We start from the raw sequence: 23551 nt of genomic DNA, 5'->3' as shown, positions 1-23551 counted from the left end.
AAGTAGTCTTCAATCCATCCAGAAAACATATATTCTAGAATCCAGACATTAAACAAACAAGGAATTTGAATAAATTCAATTTAAAGTGGACAAAAGTCCTCCGTGATATGAGTAGGAATTGGAGGTTGTCATGGCACCCATCCCAGTGTTGTGGGTTTGAGTAGTACACACCAATGAAAATACTGGAGGATTCTCAGTTTTAGTGGTTGGTAACAGTGCTGCAAAACCATGTGATACAGCAGCAGTAGGAGCTGACCCTAGCATAATATTTCCATACAATTCAACAAGATGGACAGCAGCAGCAACAGAACATATGGACGTGGCAGAAGCCCTGTGTTTAAAGCACCAGGAACACATGAGTAATATGCAGTAGGTTCCTTTTTCCTCGCCATAATGTTGTACCTAAACTCCTAAACTAAAATCCTCCAACACACAAGCCAATACAGTGTAAAGAGCATGAACTAGGACAATAATTCAAGAAATTGCAATATTTGCATTTTCTAAATTCTGTTGGCTGTAGTGCCCAACCATTGCAAGTGATTGTATCTGTAAAACAGTAGTAGGTTGAGGTAGCTCATGAATGGTTTCAATGTTTCTGCAACAAGTGTTGCTCCCCTGCTGAGTTGTTCTGGCGTAGATATTGAACATGGGGTCAACAGCTTTAGATGCTGTACTACTTTATCCAAATCAGTGAGCAGATAATGAAAGCAAGCTTGCAGTGTTCCAGTGACTGAAACACAACCAACAAATCTGTGTTTAACCAACATAGATACTTCAGAGTAGTTGCAGGTGTCCAGATTTTCTTTTTTTAAAACCATCGGCACAGTTCATTATAGTACTACAGAAGAGTGTACGAACTGATCAGCTTTTGCCTTGATGCCCATCCAGATTTTGACAATATCTGTTTTGCTAGCATTAGAACTCTGTGCATTTTATCCCTGCCAACGAGTGATAAAGTGCCTATGCTCCCCCTTTAAGCATGGTTCAGTTGGCTTATTCCTAATTGGCATATTAAATGTGCCTATAAGACCCTAGTATATGTTGTAGAATGTGCATCCAGGACCTGGAAGTTAAATGCCAATTGTGGAATGCAGCATCTATTGTGCCATCTATTACAGTGGTAGTGGAAACATGATGACAGGCCTACCCTGTTTGGCCTGAATACTGCAGTTTAAAACTGCAATGTGGCCTGTCAAAATAACCCATTCTGACAGGAGAAAAACTTCCTTTTAAATATGAAAGTCACCCCTATGTAGACTTTACATCCTAAAAGGAGGGTGCATGGTTTTTGAAGTAGGACATGCAGAAATATAAAGTAAATATGTCCTCACAGTGACAGCCAAACACTATTTTCACTGTAAGAAGGCTCTGGTTGCCTAAAGAATACAATGGGAAGCGGTATTAAGTATTAATTCGGCTATCTTTGTATTGGGCCCAGCTAGAAATATGATTAAATCACTCGTCTTAATATTTATTGTAAGCCCTACTTAATGGTGAAGTTGGGTTTTTGTTTTAAATAAATATTATGGTAAAGTAACTTTTAGAAAATTACCTTTTCCCTGCCTGAAGCTCCTTTTAGCATAATATACATTAGCTCTCCACAGTTAGCCCAGTAGACGATTAGCCCAGTGGGTGACTAGCCCTGATGGGATGTGAAACTTGCTCCCAGTACAGAAAAATGGCTTGAGTGAGGTGGGGGTATTTTCTTTCTTCCTAGCACGACAAGCAGTTGGGATGTACCCACAAATCTAATTTACTTCAGTGGGGCCTCCCTGGTCACAAGCAAATGTTTGACACCTGGAAAGGCTCTGGCTTTTGTCCTCCCAGTCACTGGCACTAAATCCAGTAGGTGGAAAGCCAATCCCCGAACTGATTTGAAGTGACCAAAGAGGATCCATCTTGGTTTTTATGAATGAGGGGTGCTGTTGGATTGTTTGGAGTAGGGCAGACATGAACTGCTGCAAAAGTGGGTAGGGATATCCTGGCAACTTTTACTCCATTGGTTAGGGAGATGCAAGCAGTCCCCCTGCTTACTAGTTAGTGCCTGGCATAAATGTATCATCCAAAGTCACCTTCCTCTGAAAACTCAACGTGCGAAAGAACCAAAGAGGACTGGATCTGCTGTCTGTCAACTGGGAGGAGCCCTGAGGGCCTCAACCTGCTCCTTGTTCTCCTGTGTGGCTGCAAGACCTTGTTGCAAAGTTTTCAGATGACCAGTACCAACTGGACCATAGTTGGACCCTAATGCTGGTGTCTTCTGAAGTAAATCTTGACCCCTGAGTGTTTCTCAGGCCCTTGAACCCTTGGCTGTGTCTAACCAGACTTTTCCTACCACCCTTGAAAACCTAGCACTTTTCTTGGACTTCTAGAGCTCCTGAGGACCTGAACAAACGATCCCACTCTGTCCGACAAAGGGGGAACCTCACTGGGCTAAGAAATTGGGTTTCTCTTGCTCAGAGCGTTTCTACAGAAGCTATTCCAGTGCAGTGGACCCTCAGCAAGAAGGCATCAAGAATCCTGGAACTTATCATCTGACAAGTTACATTCTTGCCCCACTAAAGGATTCCAAGCTCCCCAAAAAATGCTAAGTCGAAAAGTAAAATTCTTGACCAGGCAAACGTGCCATAAGTATCTCACCAGTGAGAGGATTTATCTAGGCATGAAATTTGATTTTCTCCTATTTGGAGATTTTCCCACCAAAACCAACAGCCTCAGCAGTATCTCCCAAAAGGCTTATCTGACTTTGTGAGAACTTTGCCAGATGCAGCCTGCTGCCTTGCACCACTGAAAGATTTTGACTTCATGAAAAAGGACTAAGTCCCAAGGTAAACCTCCTACTTTGTGTACCTGAGTAGGTATCCATCGTGGTCGACCTTAAATCACACAATAGTCCCAGTTCACTGGGACCCTTAACTACCATTGATGATATGCAAATTTTTGTGTTATTTTCACTTAAAACATTATAGATATCATATCTCTGGTTCCCCTTATTGAAATTTTGTCATTTTAATGTAATTGTAGTCATTCAATTTTACTTTATTTTTAAAATTCGGTTTGTAATTTTTATTGCTTAGTGGTTTGGCTTAGTTACTGTTTCAGTATATATTAAATGCTTTACACATTACCCAAAAATTATCCTGTCTGATCTGCGCTATGGCTACCAACAGGTGCACCTCAGAATAATTTTGTGACTTTGAGAGTTCACTTTTGAATATTCCTGGAGCTAGGGAGTCCTCCAATCCAAAAAATACAATTTCTTGCAAACACTCTGTGTGGCATCCTCTATTTTATGTGGGACAGTTAAATAGGCACCATCACTTGTGCAGGATACAGTATTCAGTTAAGAGAGTAGATTACTTCTGAGGAGTTTGGAAGTGAGGTAGGGCTCAGAAAAAGACTTGTTGGACAGTTGATGGGACATAGGGAAATAGACATAGAAACAGTAGGATAGTGAAGAACACTTGTTAGAAATGCCATCTACATCAATAGTTTTGCCTGAAAGAGGTGCCAGGGGAATTCAGAGGTTTTTAGATCAGATTGACTAGCACAAGTGTATATAAGGCAAGGGTGGGCTTACTGTTCGTAATACTTGGACGCGCAGCCAGATTTGATCCACAGAAATCAAATTGTTGACCAAGCAGTTGGTTTCCCTCCGGCTCCCATAAAAGGTAGAATATTGCTGTTGGGAAATGTGAGTGAACGGACGTCATTTGGTCTGGTTTTGCTACTCTAGGGCAAGATAAGAAATCATATTTCCTGCCCTTGGAGGAAAGCAGCTCCACTTCTTGAGCTTTTCTGTAGCACAGGTAGTACCAGATTAATGATCAAGCACATCTTTCATTTTGCTTCCCAACTGGATCTTTGGGAAGCCTGAGATACCTGCACTGGGTGTAACTTGGTAGCAGCCTGCCACATTTGATACAGATTCATAAATGAGAACAAACCTTATGAGTAAGTAACATTTTAATCCACACTTAAGTGTTGTGTCTATAAGATCATGATATGTTCTTTTTTATTTTTTATTTAGATATGTTAACAAAAGATGGTACATTTCTAACCAAACAAATCACATACATTGAAAGTTCCTATGACAAGTATTTTCCACTGTCTGAGGTGAAATAGCGCTGCTCCAGCTCTTTAACTATGTGACACTAGACAGTCAAAGTGTGGCAGACATTTACCTTAGCTCATCCGCGACTTAATTTGTGATGCAGCCACTACTCTTAAAATTCTTATGGGAGCTAAAATGGGAAACGTTTTTTTTTATTGTACCTTCCCCACCATTTACATTTTTTTCTGTTTAGAACTGCATGCAATTTGGGGTACCAGACCCAAGTTGATAATGCTAAGCAGGTACCAACATTGGTGCAAACTGTCAATGGTGGCCAATATTATAGACCTATCAAAAAATGCTTTTTTAATGGTAATGTGGCTGTACCATGACGGCACCGTGGCAACAGCCCCTGTGCAGCAGTGATGTCAACAGGGTTGTGGTAGGAGTGATGTGGTTGGTGTAAAGAAGAACTCAGATGAGATCAAAGGCAACTGTCAAATAGTTTTTCTTTTTCGTTGTTTCTCTGATTTAAGAATGTGACTCCGTTGTTGAGCTATTGGATATGAATTTGTAAAGTATTGTTATTGGAGAGTTTGTTACTTTTAGAAAATTGTGTACTGCTGAATTACACTTCGGTAATAACCTCAACTCTTAATTAATTAAAATCCCCATTATTTTTATTTTATATCGTGGTTTACCATTAAGATGTGCACTGTTTTTACAGGTATACCTAGAAAGGCTTCTTACATATGCAGAGATTGACATTTGTCCGTGCAACTGGAAGAGGATCGTTCTGGGGGCCATTTTATTGTCCTCTAAGGTTTGGGATGACCAGGCTGTGTGGAACGTCGATTATTGTCAGATCCTGAAAGACATTACAGTGGAGGATATGTAAGTACAAAGATGTGTATATGATTATATTCTATTCAGATTATTTGAATTTTCGTCCCACCATTTTGACCTTTTCATCCTGTCTGACCATCTGAAACTTCAGAGCCCTGTAATACATGTGGAAAGCAAAAGCAAGGTGGGATCAGCAAGATCAAAGTAGTAACTACTCTTGTAATTGTGGCTCTTCAATCATTCACTGATGGTATTCGCACACAGTAAGTTGCTATTTAGAAGTCAGCTGTTAAGTATTAAATACTAACTGGTGAATAGACTTGAACCTAACCTGTTATGAAGACTTTTAATGGCCAAGTTTTCTGTTCACCTCAAATATGTATCTTGATGTCCATTTGATGAAAGACATTAAAATGATGAAAGGCTCAGTCAGGGTCAGTAAGATTGAGGCAGTGTAAGCTTCAGATTTCGCGACAGTTAAGCTGGAATGTAATGGTAAAATTTGGTATTCGACAAGCAGGGCACATGAAGGGCTTAAGAGGCAGTTAAAAGGTAGTAGTATGCGGATTGGTAGGAATACTAAGTGAGGGAAACATAATATTTTGTAAAATAATCGACATGTTTTTTAGGGCTTTCAAAGCAGAGATGTGTGTGCATTTTGTCAGTGTATGCATGCAAAAATTCAGGGTTAAATCCAATAGACACCTCACCATACCAGACTGAAAGCACTTGTACCCAAATATTAATCTCAAAACACATTTATTAGAGGAGGTGCCCAACACAGATCCACAAAGCTATTTTATTGGCTTCTGTTTGTTATGAGGTGTACTTAGTCATTGTTTTTTCAGGCGGATATGGACATTCCCTATTTATCTTCTGAACTGGTTGACCGAGATGTGCAAAATGATCCTTGTATACGGGGTTGCTTAGAGGAATTGTCTTTTTACTAAGTGTTATTTTTCTTACAGCAGTAGTTCTTCTCTAAGATACCTAGTTGAAAAAATCCATTGGCAGGTGAAATTTCAGAGCAATCCATAATCGGAGTGGTTTAAACTTATAGATGGGCTGTCACATTGCAGAAAGAGCGGCAAACTAATTGGCCACCCTCTGAACTACTTAGAGTGTGCTAGTACCTGTCAAATTGGCTGCTTAGAGATGATCAGAATCACTGTGACTAGCTCTCGCCTTCCTGGACCAAGTTTATTTGGTCCCTAGGGCATCCTGAGTGCTCAAACATGGGTGGTTTTCTGCCGCTTCAGATGTCTTATTGTTCTAACAAATTCTCTCCAGGAATCTGTTTTACCTGAGTCCAAGTTTCAAATCCCAGTGGATTCACTCCTTCTCCTTATTTACTCTCCACATGTTGCCCAAATGAGTACTATTGTGTTGGATTTCAATAAAAATCAGATACTTGTTCCAGCATATCCCAAAGTGTCAACGAGTGCTTTATAGATAAATAGGTTATGATTTTTTTATTTTTTTTTGGTATACAGCCGGTCTGCCCATTTTTAGGGCTGATTAGAGATGGCTCTGGCTTGAAGATGTCATGTCATGAAATCTTGAAAACTATACAATAAACTGAAATAAAGACACTTTGGGTCGGTCACTATAAGCCATTTGTTTCCTCTATTTATGGTTTGCCATTGCTTCAGTGGTATGACCGACAAGACCATGGCATTTTTTGGATGGTTTTATTGCCCTGTTTGTGTTCCCATTGGGGTCTGTGATGTAGTACAGATTAGTCCTTTTGTTAATCCGCATATGCAGCGTCTGATCTAGTTTTTAATTGAGAGCTAATGTGTGCTCTTAGGTGTTTTTACTTTGCTGGCATGACTGCATTTCAGTTGCTGATTTAAGGCAGTTCATAAAGGTACAGTGTTAAACTCCAATCAACTCTGCACATGTAGTTGATTTACTTTGCTGATATAAGTTATTGTAGTTTTTTTCCAAAGTAATCTTGTATATGTTTATTGATTTCTTAAAGAGGACTAGAAATACAGATCGTTTGTATGTTCCACTGCTTGCCAACTGAGAAACTAAATACATGTGCCAACCCAGACTTTCTTGAAACCACAATAAAAAATACTTGCCTTTTGTCGGTTGCACTTCTGTTGCACTTGCTAGGTAATAGTGTATCGAACTTAAACAGTCGTATAACAATGAAATAATAGGTAGGGTGCATCCAGAGTTAGTGTTAATTGAAAGTCTGACCCATAACTGACTTTTCACCCCCATCTGCCTTTCTGAGACACTGTCTTCTTGGGAACTTTTATTTTCTGTAGTTCTTTCTTGATTTCTAACTGTGTTGTACATTTTGTGCTCACGAGAAAGTGAACGTGTCTGATGTGTACCCCCAAACAACTGAAGGAGGGACGTGTTTACTCATTTCGTATTTTTAACTGAACAGTGATATACTAGAAAAAAATCATATGAAGAGCCATATGTGACAAATTATTCATTCATTAGGCGTCATATAACAGTATAAATTGCAGAAAAATGAAGATACCTGATTCTTTTTTTTGGGGGGGGGGATTTTGCTTATGTGTATTTGCAGAGCGCAGTATCACCCGCAAATGCGGGGAAGGGAATTCTGGATACTCAATGTAAACCGCTTTTGAGGCGTTTGAAAAAGATGTTGATGTTGTATGCAAGTGTTGGTTAGGGTAAGATTTATGAATTGAGAATCGGAGTGTGTGGCTGGACCATGGGAGTAGTTTTCAGAGAGGAATCTGAGAATAGATAGTGAAGTAAACTGAAAGGTTTCATTTTCTTTTGTGAAATAAATTGAGTTCATGTATACCCATGCTCTATTAACTATAATTTCCACAAATCTTCAATTGGTGTTCCTAAAACTTTTAATGGCGCACTCGATGTTTTTATTGGGAGCCATTGGTTCTTTTGGCAAAATTGTTGGCCTGGCGCCCTGGCTCGGATGCAGTTCATCGGATTTCGTCCAGTGGTGATGTGAAAATGTGTGGGTGCCCCTTCCCCTTTCATTCCATGTTAATTGACAGGTGGGCGGCAGAAGGAATATATGCATGTGCGTTATTACAACATTTGTGTCTAGTATTTGCAACGCAGTACGTTTGTGGACAACAAATACACTATCGCAGCGCTTTCCTGCATCTGTCTTTTCTGCGCATAATCTGCCATACCACTGATGCTCAAAGTGCGGCCTGGGGTCGCATGCGACCCTCCTGACCTTAACATGCGCCCCCCTCCTCAACAGCAGGACTGTGCTGCTGTCTACTCGACTCGGCACTAAACTTAAAAAGATGGTAAGTAAAAAGGCAAGAATGTCTTTAAATGTTAACTGAAGTTAAAGAAAGGAAGTAATTACGGTGTCCTGCACTGCCAGACTTTAGGCACACCATTTTTAAAGACATCTCCTAACAAACGTTTAAAAAATGATAACGTAAATTCACTAACTGTACTTTATTAACACTCAGAACCGTTTCTCTTTAGTACATCAGATTATAGCAGTGCATTGAGAAATATATTTTAGAAGTTATGGTTTTCAAATATGAATTTACAAATGTAGGAAAGTACCATCTTGCCTGGCATGTTACCCCCATATTTCACTGTATATATGTTGTTTTAGTCTGTGTCACTGGAACCCTGCCAGGCAGGGCCCCAGTGCTCATAAGTATGTGCCCTGTATGTGTTCCCTGTGTGATGACTAACTGTCTCACTGAGGCTCTGCTAACCAGAACCTCAGTGGTTACGCTCTCTCTGCTTTCCAAATTGTCGCTAACAGGCTAGTGACCAATTTCAACAATTCACATTGGCATACTGGTACACCCATATAATTCCCTAGTATATGGTACTGAGGTACCCAGGGTATTGGGGTTCCAGGAGATCCCTATGGGCTGCAGCATTTCTCTTGCCACCCATAGGGAGATCTGACAATTCTTACACAGGCCTGCCAGTGCAGCCTGAGTGAAATAACGTCCACGTTATTTCACAGCCGTTTACCACTGCACTTAAGTAACTTATAAGCCACCTATATGTCTAACCTTCACCTGGTGAAGGTTGGGTGCAAAGTTACTTAGTGTGTGGACACCCTGGCACTAGCCAAGGTGCCCCCACATCGTTCAGGGCAAATTCCCCAGACTTTGTGAGTGCGGGGACACTATTACACGCGTGCACTATATATAGGTCACTACCTATGTATAGCATCACAATGGTAACTCCGAACATGGCCATGTAACATGTCTAAGATCATGGAATTGTCATCCCAATGCCATTCTGGCATTGGGGAGACAATTCCATGATCCCCCGGGTCTCTAGCACAGAACCCGGTTACTGCCAAACTGCCTTTCCGGGGTCTCCACTGCAGCAGCTGCTGCTGCCAACCCCTCAGACAGGTTTCTGCCCTCCTGGGGTCCAGGCAGCCCTGGCCCAGGAAGGCAGAACAAAGAATTTCCCCTGAGAGAGGGTGTAACACCCTCTCCCTTTGAAAGACTGGGGAGGAGTAGCCTCCCCCAGCCTCTAGAAATGCTTTGATGGGCACAGATGCTGCCCATTTCTGCATAAGCCAGTCTACACCGGTTTAGGGATCCCCCAGCCCTGCTCTGGCGCGAAACTGGACAAAGGAAAGGGGAGTGACCACTCCCCTGACCTGAACCTCCCAGGGGAGATGCCCAGAGCTGCTCCAGTGTGCCCCAGACCTCTGCCATCTTGGATTCAGAGGTGTTGCTGGCACACTGGACTGCTCTAAGTGGCCAGTGCCAGCAGGTGACATCAGAGACTCCTTCTGATAGGCTCTTACCTCTCTTAGTAGCCAATCCTCCTTCCTAGGTAGCCAAACCTCCTTTTCTGGCTATTTAGGGTTTCTGCTTTGGGGAATTCTTCAGATAACGAATGCAAGAGCTCACCAGAGTTCCTCTGCATCTCCCTCCTCACCTTCTGCCAAAGGATTGACCGCTGACTGCTCAGGACGCCTGCAAAACCGCAACAAAGTAGCAAAGACGACTACTAGCAACCTTGTATCGCTCATCCTGCCGGCTTTCTCGACTGTTTCCAGGTGGTGCATGCTCTGGGGGTAGCCTGCCTCCTTTCTGCACCAGGAGCTCTGAAGAAATCTCCTGTGGGTTGACGGAATCTTCCTCCTGCAACCGCAGGCAACAAAAGACTGCATCACCGGTGCTCTGGGTCCCCTCTCAGCACGACGAGCGTGGTCCGTGGAACTCAGCAACTCTGTCCAAGTGACTCCCACAGTCCAGTGACTCTTCAGTCCAAGTTTGGCGGAGGTAAGTCCTTGCCTCCCCACGCTAGACTGCATTGCTGGGTACCGCGTGATTTGCAGCTGCTGCGGCTCCTGTGAACTCTTTCAGGATTTCCTTCGTGCACAGCCAAGCCTGAGTCCCCAACACTCGCACCTGCAGTGCACAATCTTCTGAGTTGTCCTCCGGCGTCGTGGGACTCCCTTTTGTGACTTCGCTTGGACTCCGGTTCACTCTTCGTCTAAGTGCCTGTTCCGGTACTTCTGCGGGTGCTGTCTGCTTCTGTGAGGGCTCCCTGACTTGCTGGGCGCTCCCTCTGTCTCCTCATCCAAGTAGCGACATCCTGGTCCCTCCTGGGCCACAGCAGCATCCAAAAACCCTAACCGCGACCCTTGCAGCTAGCAAGGCTTGTTTGCGGTCTTTCGGTGTGGGAACACCTCTGCAAGCTTCTTCACGACGTGGGACATCCATCCTCCAAAGGGGAAGTTCCTAGTCCTCTTCGTTCTTGCAAAACACCAAGCTTCTTCCATCCGGTGGCAGCTTCCTTGCACCCTCAGCTGGCATTTCCTGGGCTCCTGCCCACTCTCGACACTGTCGCGACTCTTGGACTTGGTCCCCTTGTCTTACAGGTACTCAGGTCCGGAAATCCACTGTTGTTGCATTGCTGGTGTTGGTTTTCCTTGCAGAATCCCCCTATCACGACTTCTGTGCTCTCTGGGGGGTTGTAGGTGCACTTTACACCTACCTTTCAGGGTCCTGGGGTGGGCTATTTTTCTAACACTCACTGTTTTCTTACAGTCCCAGTGACCCTCTACAAGCTCACATAGGTTTGGGGTCCATTTGTGATTCGCATTCCACTTTTGGAGTATATGGTTTGTGTTGCCTCTATGCCTATGTGCTCCTATTGCAATCTATTGTAACTTTACACGGCTTGCATTACTTTTCTTGCTATAACCTGCATCATTTTGGTTTGTGTACATATATCTTGTGTATATTTCTCATCCTCATACTGAGGGTACTCACTGAGATACTTTTGGCATATTGTCATAAAAATAAAGTACCTTTATTTTTAGTATGTCTGTGTATTGTGTTTTCTTATGATATTGTGCATATGACACCAGTGGTATAGTAGGAGCTTAACATGTCTCCTAGTTCAGCCTAAGCTGCTTTGCCATAGCTACCTTCTATCAGCCTACTGGACCTGGCACAAGGTGTAAGTACCTCTGGTACCCACTACAAGCCAGCCCAGCCTCCTACAACAAACATTTATACTTTGCCCCCACCCTTCCAATTCAGGCAGCAATGCCAATAATAACCTAAGAAGTAATTCGATAAGTGCACCCTTTGGGTGGCTTGGGTTGCAATTATACAGAAACAACATTATAATTTATGAAGTCAAACAGAGGAAAAGGTTTTGTACAGTGCATATTCTGAGATCATGTATTTGGAGGTCCTCTTATATGTGATTATGAAGCAAAATGAGTGAAAATGAAACAAAACAATTGCCTAGGATCACAAAATTTGATCGAGTGAGGAAGCCAGATTTATCCAGGTTTTTTGGTTTCACATTGTGCAATTCAGCCACTAGATGTACGTGCTTCGCATCCCCAACACCCACATTTCCGCATCCTACTTCCTCTACCGAAACCCCGCTGGCATCAATATGGCCCTCTGTCACGTCACAGACCAAACATTTTGCCCCTGGGAAAATGTTAGTGAGTACCCATGTGCTATACCAACTTTTCCTCTATATGGTGTATGCTGAGCTGATGCTTCTTTGGCAGTGAATTAGCCCTGCCGCCACCACCATCAAACCACTAAGGTTGACGATTAGTATTGACCAATTGTATGCCACCTCCGAACGTAAGAAATTACCATGTCCTTTGTCCAACGCATCTATGCACATAATGCTCCACAAAGATCCTTTTAAGGGTGCACTTGCTATCTAGTAAAATCTATTGTTAAACAATATATTAGTCTATTCTAACTCCACTGACCACTATCCAGAATGACTCACTGATACAAAACATAGCCAAATATAATATGAAAACACCACTTTCACTCCAGTCACTAGTACCACTGAACCATAGAGGACACCCTGATAGCGATAGACACCCATACATATGGTAATAAGATTATATATATATATATATATGTTCGATGGCATGTGTAGCTGCAGATACACATGCTGTGCATATCCCGCCATCTAGTGTTGGGCTTGTAGTGTTACAAGTTGTTTTTCTTCGAAGAAGTCTTTTCGAGTCACAAGATCGAGGGACTCCTCCCATTTCGGCTCCATTGCGCATGGGCGTCGACTCCATCTTAGATTGGTTTCTTTCCACCATCGGGTTTGGACGTGTTACTCTATGCTCCGTGTTTCGGTTTGGAAAATTTGTTAGATATCGGAAAAATTAGACTGTATTGTTTGCGTTCGGTATCGGGTTAGTTAACACAGATCGACACTGAATTTGGAAGAGCTCCGGTGGCCCTTCGGGGTTTCGGTTCCCCGGTGGGGCCTGGTCGGCCCGACCACGTGCGTCGACAAGACTACTGGAACGGACCCCATTCCGCTTCTGCCCCAAATGCCACAACAAGTATCCTTACACAGATCAACATTTGGTCTGTAACTTGTGTTTGTCTCCCAAACACAAAGAGGATACCTGTGAGGCCTGTCGAGTGTTTCGATCGAGGAAAACGCTGAGGGACCGGAGAGCGAGAAGACTTCAAATGGCGTCGGCGCCGTCAGGACACCAAGACTTGGAGGAAGAAGAAACCTTCTCCATTGCTGGCTCGGATGAGACCGAAACAGAACAGACACCGAAAACCGTGAGTAAAACCGCCCCAGCCAAAACTCACGGTAAATTCATCAGAGCCCAGGGGACGCCACTGCCGGTAGGCCTTGGCTTAACCCAAAGAATCGGTGACCGTCCATCGGCACCAAAAAAGGGCACGCATGTGTCGAAGTCATCCAACTCCAGTCGAGATACCGGCACATAAAAGACTCAACCCCGGGTCAGAACAATCTCGACATCGAGATACCGCCACCAAGACGACTCGGCACCGAGAGATCGGAACACCCAAACACAAAAAAGTGGCTTCGGAGCTGAAAAAGATGGTGGAAAAGGTTTTGATCCCGAAACATCCGGCTTCGGAGCCGAAAACAAGTTCCTACACTGAGGAGCAAGGGCTTTCCACACAAATGCAAAGCCATAAATTCGGACAGGAACTAGAGGGAGGGGAGCCAGATTATACACAGAGAAGGCTCCATATCCAAAAGGAGACAGGGAAGATAAGAACTCTCCCTCCTATAAGGATGAAAAGGAAACTGGCTTTCCAAGAGAAGGATAAACCACCACAAGCAAAGGTGGCAAAACAAGTAACTCCGCCACCATCACCTCAACGCTCACCGCAATCATCACCAATCGCTAGCCCACCGATGGTGCAGTCTCCAACACACACAAGCGTGAGCCAAGATGACCCAGATGCATTGGATCTTTATGATGCGCCTGTGTCCGATAACAGTCCTGACTGTTACCCAGCAAGACCATCACCACCGGAGGACAGTACTGTTTACACGCAGGTGGTGTCCAGAGCAGCTGCTTTTCACAACGTCACACTGCACTCTGAACCTATCGATGATGACTTTTTATTTAATACTCTGTCATCCACACATAGTCAGTACCAGAGTCTTCCAATGCTACCGGGAATGTTGAAACACGCAAAGGAAATATTTCAAGAACCCGTGAAAAGCAAAGCTATTACTCCTAGGGTGGAGAAAAAGTACAAGCCTCCACCAACAGACCCTATGTACATTACGCAGCAACTGACACCGGACTCAGTAGTAGTTGGCGCAGCACATAAAAGGGCGCATTCACACACCTCCGGAGATGCACCACCACCCGACAAAGAAAGTCGCAAGTTCGACGCAGCGGGAAAAAGAGTGGCAGCACAAGCAGCCAATCAATGGCGCATTGCGAATTCACAGGCTTTGCTGTCAAGATATGACAGAGCCCACTGGGTTGAAATGCAACACTTTATTGAACATCTGCCCAAAGAATTCCAAAAACGTGCACAACAGGTGGTAGAAGAAGGCCAAAGTATCTCAAATAACCAGATACGTTCAGCAATGGATGCAGCAGACACAGCTGCAAGAACTGTAAATACAGCTGTGACAATTCGGAGACATGCATGGCTGCGCACCTCAGGATTCAAGCCCGAAATCCAACAGGCTGTGCTTAATATGCCTTTTAATGGACAGCAGTTGTTTGGGCCGGAAGTGGACACTGCTATCGAGAAGTTCAAAAAAAGATACAGATACGGCCAAGGCCATGGGCGCGCTCTACTCCCCACAGAGCAGAGGCATTTTTAGGAAAACACAATTTAGAGGGGGGTTTCGGGCTCAAACAACAGAACCCTCAACTTCACAAACCAGGCCCACATACCAGAGCCAGTATCAGAGAGGAGGCTTTCGGGGACAATACAGAGGGGGACAGTTCCCTAAGACTAGAGGGAAGTTCCAAGACCCCTCAAAACAAACAGTGACTTCAGTGTCACAAATCCCCAACACGTAACACCAGTGGGGGGGAGACTAACAGATTTTTACAAAAATTGGGAGGAAATAACGGACTCGTGGGTCCTAGCCATCATCCAACATGGCTATTGCATAGAATTCCTACAATTACCACCAAATGTGCCGCCAAAAACACACAACATGTCCAAACAACACATGGATCTATTACAGATAGAAGTCCAAGCGTTGTTACAAAAAGAGGCAATAGAACTAGTACCCAGTCATCAAAAAGGGACAGGGGTTTACTCCCTGTACTTTCTCATACCCAAAAAGGACAAAACTCTAAGACCTATATTCGATCTCAGAACATTAAATCTTTACATCAAATCAGATCACTTTCACATGGTAACACTTCAAGACGTGATCCCATTGCTCAAACAATAAGACTACATGACAACACTAGACCTAAAGGATGCATATTTCCATATACCCATACATCCTTCACACAGGAAATACTTAAGGTTTATATTCCAAGGAGTACATTACCAGTTCAAAGTGTTACCATTCGGAATAACAACAGCACCAAGGGTATTTACAAAATGCCTTGCAGTAGTAGCGGCACACATCAGAAGACAGCACATACACGTATTCCCGTATCTAGACGATTGGTTAATCAAAACCAACACCCAGAAACAGTGTCTTCAACACACAAAATACGTCATAGAAACCCTTCACAAACTAGGGTTCTCACTAAACTACCAAAAATCACACTTACAGCCGTGTCAGATACAACAATACTTAGGAGCAACAATCAACACAAAAAAAGGGATTGCCACTCCAAGTCCACAAAGGGTACAAGCATTCCAAAACGTAATACAAAGCATGCACCCAAACCAAAAGTATCAGGTAAAACTAGTGATGAAACTACTAGGCATGATGTCCTCATGCATAGCCATTGTCCCAAACGCAAGATTACACATGCGGCCCTTACAACAGTGCCTAGCAACACAATGGACACAAGCACAGGGTCAACTTCAAGATCTAGTGTTGATAGACTGCCAAACACACACCTCGCTTCAGTGGTGGAATCCTGTAAAGTTAAACCAAGGACGGCCTTTCCAAGACCCAGTGCCTCAATACGTAATCACAACAGAGGCTTCCATGGTAGGGTGGGGAGCACATCTCAACCAACACAGCATCCAGGGACAATGGGACACTCAGCAGAAACAACTTCACATAAATCAGCTAGAACTACTAGCAGTGTTTCTAGCGTTGAAAGCATTTCAACCGCTAATAACCCACAAACACATTCTTGTGAAAACAGACAACATGACAACAATGTATTACTTAAACAAACAGGGAGGCACACACTCATCACAACTGTCTCTTAGCACAGAAGATTTGGCATTGGGCGATTCACAATCATATTCGCCTAATAGCGCAATACATCCCAGGAATTCAAAACCAATTGGCAGACAATCTCAGTCGAGATCACCAACAAATCCACGAATGGGAGATTCATCCACAGATGCTGCAAACCTACTTCCAAAAGTGGTGAACACCACAAATAGACCTATTCGCAACAAAAGAAAACGCAAAATGCCAAAACTTCGCATCCAGGTACCCACAGCCTCACTCCAAAGGCAATGCGTTATGGATGAGTTGGTCAGGGATATTTGCTTACGCTTTTCCCCCTCTCCCACTCCTTCCGTATCTTGTAAACAAATGGAGTCAAAACAAACGCAAACTAATGCTAATAGAACCAACTTGGGCACGACAACCTTGGTACACAACATTACTAGACCTGTCAGTAGTGCCTCATATCAAACTACCAAACAGACCAGATCTGTTAACTCAACACAAACAGCAGAACACACACCCGAGTCCAGCATCGCTCAATCTAGCGATCTGGCTCCTGAAGTCTTAGAATTCGGACACCTAGACCTTACACAAGAATGTATGGAGGTCATCAAACAGGCTAGAAAACCTACTACAAGACATTGCTACGCAAATAAATGGAAACGATTTGTTTATTACTGTCAAAATAATCAAATTCAACCATTACTCGTGTCCGCAAGAGACATTGTAAGCTACTTACTACACTTACAAAAATCTAACTTAGCTTTTTCGTCCATTAAAATACATCTTACAGCAATTTCAGCATATCTCCAAATTACACATTCGACTTCACTATTTAGAATCCCAGTCATAAAACCATTTATGGAGGGTCTAAAAAGGATCATTCAACCAAGAACACCACCACTTCCTTCGTGGAACCTCAATATTGTATTAACGCGACTCATGGGTCCATCATTCGAACCCATCCACTCTTGTGAAATGCAATACTTAACCTGGAAAGTAGCCTTTCTAATAGCTATCACATCCCTCAGAAGAGTGAGTGAAATACAAGCCTTTACCATACAAGAACCCTTTATACAAATACACAAACATAAAGTGGTTCTACGCACAAATCCCATATTTTTACCAAAAGTTATATCACCGTTTCACTTAAACCAAACTGTGGAACTCCCAGTGTTTTTTCCACAACCAGACTCTGTAGCTGAAAGAGCATTACATACATTAGACATAAAAAGAGCTCTAATGTACTACATTGATAGAACTAAACAGTTTCGCAAAACAAAACAATTTTTTGTAGCTTACCAAAAACCTCATACAGGGAATCCAATATCCAAACAAGGCATTGCCAGATGGATAGTTAAATGTATTCAAACCTGTTATGTTAAAGCTAAAAGAGAACTGCCTATTACACCGAAGGCACACTCCACTAGAAAGAAAGGCGCCACAATGGCCTTTCTAGGAAATATACCAATGACAGAAATATGTAAGGCAGTCACATGGTCTACGCGTCATACACTTACTAAATATTACTGCGTGGATTTGTTAACAACACAACAAGCCACAGTAGGACAAGCAGTACTGAGGACATTATTTCAGACAACTTCAACTCCTACAGGCTAAACCACCGCGTTGGGGGAGATAACTGCTTACTAGTCTATGACACATGCCATCGAACGGAAAATGTCACTTACCCAGTGTACATCTGTTCGTGGCATGAGATGCTGCAGATACACACCTCCCCGGGAGCCTGTAGCCGTTATAAGTTGACTAAAATTAAACTTGTACATTTGAAAATTTGTAAATATAACACTTTTAGTCACATTATGTACATACATACTTACTCCATTGCATGGGCATTATTACTATATACACAACTCCTACCTCACCCTCTGCGGGGAAAACAATCTAAGATGGAGTCGACGCCCATGCGCAATGGAGCCGAAATGGGAGGAGTCCCTCGATCTTGTGACTCGAAAAGACTTCTTCGAAGAAAAACAACTTGTTACACTCAGAGCTCAACACTAGATGGCGGGATATGCACAGCATGTGAATCTGCAGCGTCTCATGCCACGAACAGATGTACACTGGATAAGTGACATTTTCCATATATATATATATATGTATATATATGTATATATATGTGTATATATATATTTATATGTTTGATGGCATGTGTAGCTGCCATGCACATCCATTCCGACATCTAGTGTTGGGCCTGGAGTGTTACAAATTGTTTTTCTTCGAAGAAGTCTTTTCGCAGTCACAGGATCGAGTGACTCCTCCTCTCGGTTCCATTGCGCATGGGCATCGACTCCATTCTTAGATTGTTTTCTTTCCTTCGTTGGGTTTGGATGTGTTTCCTCTCACTCCGAGATTTCGATTCGGAAAACTTTAGAAAACCTTCCCTTTTGTCGCTATTGTCTCAATCGCGTTCTCCATCTAGCATCGAACCGGTAGTACTGTCGGAAAATCACTCTGATTGCCCTTTGGGGCGCGCGTGCCTAACTCAGGCCTATTCGGGCCGACCGCATGGAGAGCCTGATGGATCGGGCTCCATTCCGATTCTGCCCTCGGTGCCACGCCATGTACCCATATAGAGACCAGCATTTGATTTGCAACTTGTGCCTTTCTCCAGACCATCAGGAGGAAAACTGTGAGGCCTGTCGATCGTTTGGATCAAAAAAGACTCTTAGAGATCAAAGAGCACGAAGGCTTGAAATGGCGTCGAAGAGCAGTGAGCATCTCGACGTCACGGAAGAAGAGCAGGCGCAGACAGCAGTCTCTATCCAAGACACAGACTCCGAACAGGAATCCAAAGACGACAGACCCTTCACAGCTGGCCAGTATGTGAGTAAGTCTGCCCCTGCACCCCCACACAAGAAACATCCTAATGCCTTGGGTATTCCACTGCCGGAAGGCCATGGTTCGGCCTGAACGACTGTCGGTGACTGACCTCTGGGTTCGTCACCGAAAAAGGCCACTCCTTCTTCGACTACTTCAGAGTCGAGTAAAACTATAAAGGGTTCCATTTCAGACTCCAGCAGGAAACAACAAGTTTTGGAGTCGAAACTTAGAAAGGCAGCTTCAGAGCAGAGACCTTCCACAACATTTTCGATACCGAAAAAACAGACTTCGGAACCGAAAAAGACATCTTATACAGAGGAGCAAGGACTTTACAAAAAATTATGAGAAGGCCATAAAACCTCTGAGGAAGAGTCAGACATTGAGCCCATTCTACAAATTATGGATGAGAGACAATCTAGAATACACATCCATTAAGAGACGGGGAGAATTATTACACCACCATTCCAAGAAGAACTGGACACTGCACAGCCACCAGCTAAAGTGCAAAAGCAAAAAGAGAAGCCAGTACCTCCTTTGTCTTCTCCTCCTCATTCTTCACAGCTATCTGTCTCTTCTCACACCAGCCCTCCACCAATGCCTTCTTCAACACACTCTTTTTATTTGCAGGTAGACATAGTAGATCCATGGGAACTTTATGATCCTGATCCCATCCCAGACAATGACCCAGATACCTACCCATCCAAACCATCTCCATCTGAGGATACCACAATATACAATCTGGTCATAGCCAGGGGTGCAGCTTATCATGGGGTAACTATGCACACTGAACCATTGGAGGAAGAGTTTTTGTTTAATACATTATTATCTTCAACACATTCTAGGTACCAGTGCCTCCCAATGTTACCAGGCATGGTAAAACACGTAGACAAAATTTTTTATGAGCCTGTGAAATCCAGAATAATCACCTAGAATAGAAAATAAATAAAAGCCTGCACCCTCTGACCCAGATTATGTTACTCATCAGGTGCCGCCACATTCAGTGGTGGTTAGTGCAGCACAAAAGAGGGCAAATATCCAGTCTTCAGGAGATGCACCCCCTCATGATAAAGAGAGCAGGAAATTTGACGCTACAGGGAAGAGTTGCATCCCATGCGGCAAATTAATAGAGAATAGCTAATTCTCAAGCACTACTAGCCCGCTATGATAGAGCCCATTGGGATGAGATGCAGGATATCATACAGCATCTCCCAAAAGAACACCAAAAGCGGGTACAAGTGGTAGAGGAAGGGCAAGCCATCAGTAACAATCAAATAAGATCTGCCCTTGATGCTGCTGATACAGCTGCAAGGAGCGTTAACACAGCCATTACCATCAGAAGACATGTATGGCTGCGCTCCTCTGGTTTTAAACCAGAAATTCAACAGGCTGTGTTTAACATGCCTTTTGATAAAAAGCACCTCTTTGGCCCAGAAGTGGACACTACAATAGAGAAATTACGAAAATACTCTGATACAGCATAGGCAATGGGTGCTCTGTATACTACACCATATAGGGGGTCATTTCGTAAGCCTTCGTTTCGAGGAGGTTTTAGAGCACAATCCTCTGAGGCTTTTACCTCACAAACAAAACAAAACCATATCAAACCCAGTACCAGCGAGGTAGGTTTAGAGGAACATACAGAGGACAATACTCTAGAAATAGAGGTAAATTCCAAACCTCTAAACAACCAACAACACAATCAAAGCAGTGACTTCCTTCCCTCCCTTCCACTCCACACATCTCCTGTGGGGGGAAGACTACAGCAATTCCACTCTTATTGGCAAAATATCACCACAGACAATTGGGTATTATCAATTATCCGCAATGGCTATTGCCTAGAATTAATCTCCACCCCTCCAAACATTCCACCACGGTACCACAAATTGTCCCTAGAACACAACGTTCTGTTGCAACAAGAAGTGCAATCTCTACTATTAATACAAACAATAGAATTGGTCCCACATTCTCAACAGGGAACAGGAGTATACTCATTATACTTCCTCATTCCCAAAAAAGACGGCACCCTCAGGCCCATCTTGGACCTCAGACCTCTCAATCTGTAAATCCTGTCAGAACATTTTCACATGGTAACTCTGCAGGATGTCATTCCATTACTACAAAAACAAGATGGCATGACTATTTAGACCTCAAAGATGCGTATTTCCATATACCCATGCATCCACCTCACAAAAAATACCTCAGGTTTATCATAGCAGGAAAACATTACCCGTTCAAAGTTTTGCCATTCGGCATAACAACCGCTCCAAGAGTGTTCACAAAATGTCTAGCAGTAGTAGCAGCCTACTTAAGAAGACAAACACATTCACTTCTTTCCATATCTAGACGATTGGCTAATAAAATCTAGCAATTTTACACAATGCCAACAACACACTCAGTATGTGATAGAAACCCTGCATACACAAGGGTTCACTCTCAATTACCAAAAATCACTCCTTCAACCAGCAAAAGTACAACCTTACCTAGGTGCTACTTAAATACTCAAAAAACCCTAGCATATACAAATACACAAACAATACAAACTTTCCAAAATCTCATCCCACACAGTCAAATCAACAATATACTGTAAGATTTATCATGAACATTTTAGGAATGATGGCATCTTGCATAGCCATAGTTCCACATGCAAGACTAAACATGAGGCCCTTACAACAGTGCCACTCACAACAGTGGTCTCAGGCACACGGTCAACTTCAAGATCTAGTGTTGATGGACCGCCAAACACATATGTCCCTTCAGTGGTGGAATCTCAGCAATCTAATGAAGGGGTGGTCATTGCAAAACCCTGTGCCTCAGACCATAATGACAAAAGACGCATCAATGATAGGTTGGGGAGCTCAACTCAACAATCATACCATTCAAGGGGAATGGGATCCCAAACAGAAACAGCTTCACATAATCCATCTAGAATTATTAGCTGTATTTCTTGCCCTAAAAGTGTTTCAACCCCTTCTCAAACAGAAGACTGTTCTAATAAAAACAGACAACATGACGACCGTGTATTAATTACCTCAACAAACAGGGCGGCACACATTCATCTCAACTGTCCCTACTAGCCCAAACAATATGGAAATGGGCAATTCACAACCACATTTATCTATTAGCAGAATAAATTCCAGGGATAGACAATCAGCTGGCAGATCTCCTAAGCAGGAATCACCAACAAACTCACAACAGGGAGGTTCACTCCCAAGTACTTCAAAAGTACTTTCAAAAGTGGGGAACACCAGAAATGGATCTATTTGCAACAAGCAAAAACGCAAAATGCCAAAACTTCGTATCCAGACACCCACATCCCCTAACCAAGGACAATGCTCTATGGATCAATTGGTCAGGGATATTTGCTTACGCTTATCCCCCTCTCCCACTCCTTCCCTTTCTTTTCAGCAAACTACGTCAAACATCACTCACCATGATACTCATAGCCCCAACATGGGCACATCAGCATTTGTACACAACACTCCTAGATCTGTCTTAGTACCTCATTCCAAACAGACCAGATTTGTTAACACAGAACAAAGGTCAAATCAGGTACCCAGTCCCCAATGCTCTCAATTTAGCGATTTGGCTCCTGAAGTCATAGAATTTGGTTACCTAAAAGTTCCATCAGAATGTATGGAAGTAATTAAACAAGCATGCAAACCTACTACTAGACAATGTTAATCAAACAAATGGAAAAGATTTGTCTACTACTGTCAATCTAAAAACACTGATCCACTTACAGCATCTCTACAAGATATTGTATGCTATTTACTTTATTTGCAGAAATCAAATGTAGCTTTCTCATCCATCAAACTCCACCTTACTGCAATATCTGTTTACTTACAAACTATTCAACACACTTCTCTAGTCAGAGTTCCTGTTATTAAAGCCCTCATGGAAGGATTAAAACGCATTATTCCATGCAGAACACCACCTGTTCCTTCTTGGAATTTAAATATCGTACTTACCAGACTCATGGGCCCACCTTTTGAACCCATGCACTGTTGTCCTATTCAATTTTTGACATGGAAGGTTGCCTTCCTTGTAGCTATTACTTCTTCACGAAGATTAGTGAAATACAAGTGTTCACTCTTGAGGAACCTTTTTTACAAGTTCACAAACCTAAAGTTGTACTTAGAACAAATCCAAAATTTCTACCAAAAGTAGTATCTCCTTTTCACATCAACCAAACAGTGGAATTGCCAGTCTTCTTTCCACAGCCAGACTCTGTGGCAGAAAGAGCTCTTCATACTCTAGGTCTCAAAAGAGCTCTTGCGTACTATATAGACAGAACCAAAGATTCTAGAAAAACAAAACAACTTTTTGTTGCTTTTCAACAACCACATAAAAGCAATCCTATATCAAAACAATGATTAGCAAGCTGGATTGTTAGATGCATACAAACATGCTACATCAAAGCAAAAAGGCAACTTTTGATCACTCCTAGAGCACATTCTACAAGGAAGAAAGGTGCGTCAATGGCATTTTTAGGAAACATACCAATGGCTGATATATGTAAAGCTGCCACATGGCCTACTCCTCATACATTTACAAAATACTATTGTGTTGATGTCTTCTCACAGCAACAGGCCACTGTAGACTATGCTGTCTTAACAACACTATTTCAAACAACTTCAACTCCTACAGGCTAGCCACCGCTATTTTTTGGTGGGACTAACTGCTTTGTAGTCTACGCATAGCATGTGTATCTGCAGC

General features: G+C 42.9%; 1 protein-coding gene across 2 annotated transcripts in view; it reads left to right on the top strand.

Annotated features, from left to right (window-relative positions):
* Positions 1–23551, top strand: part of CCNYL1 (cyclin Y like 1) — a 371242-nt gene that overhangs the window by 238425 nt on the left and 109266 nt on the right. For both annotated transcript variants that reach the window (XM_069225961.1, XM_069225962.1), the window contains one exon: positions 4779–4945. In XM_069225961.1, coding sequence (XP_069082062.1) covers positions 4779–4945 — 167 coding nt within the window. The remainder of the gene's footprint in view (positions 1–4778; positions 4946–23551) is intronic.

The sequence above is a fragment of the Pleurodeles waltl genome, chromosome 3_1 (assembly GCF_031143425.1).
Source record: "Pleurodeles waltl isolate 20211129_DDA chromosome 3_1, aPleWal1.hap1.20221129, whole genome shotgun sequence".
NCBI lineage: Eukaryota > Metazoa > Chordata > Amphibia > Caudata > Salamandridae > Pleurodeles > Pleurodeles waltl.
This window is presented reverse-complemented; position numbering and strand designations above follow the sequence as displayed.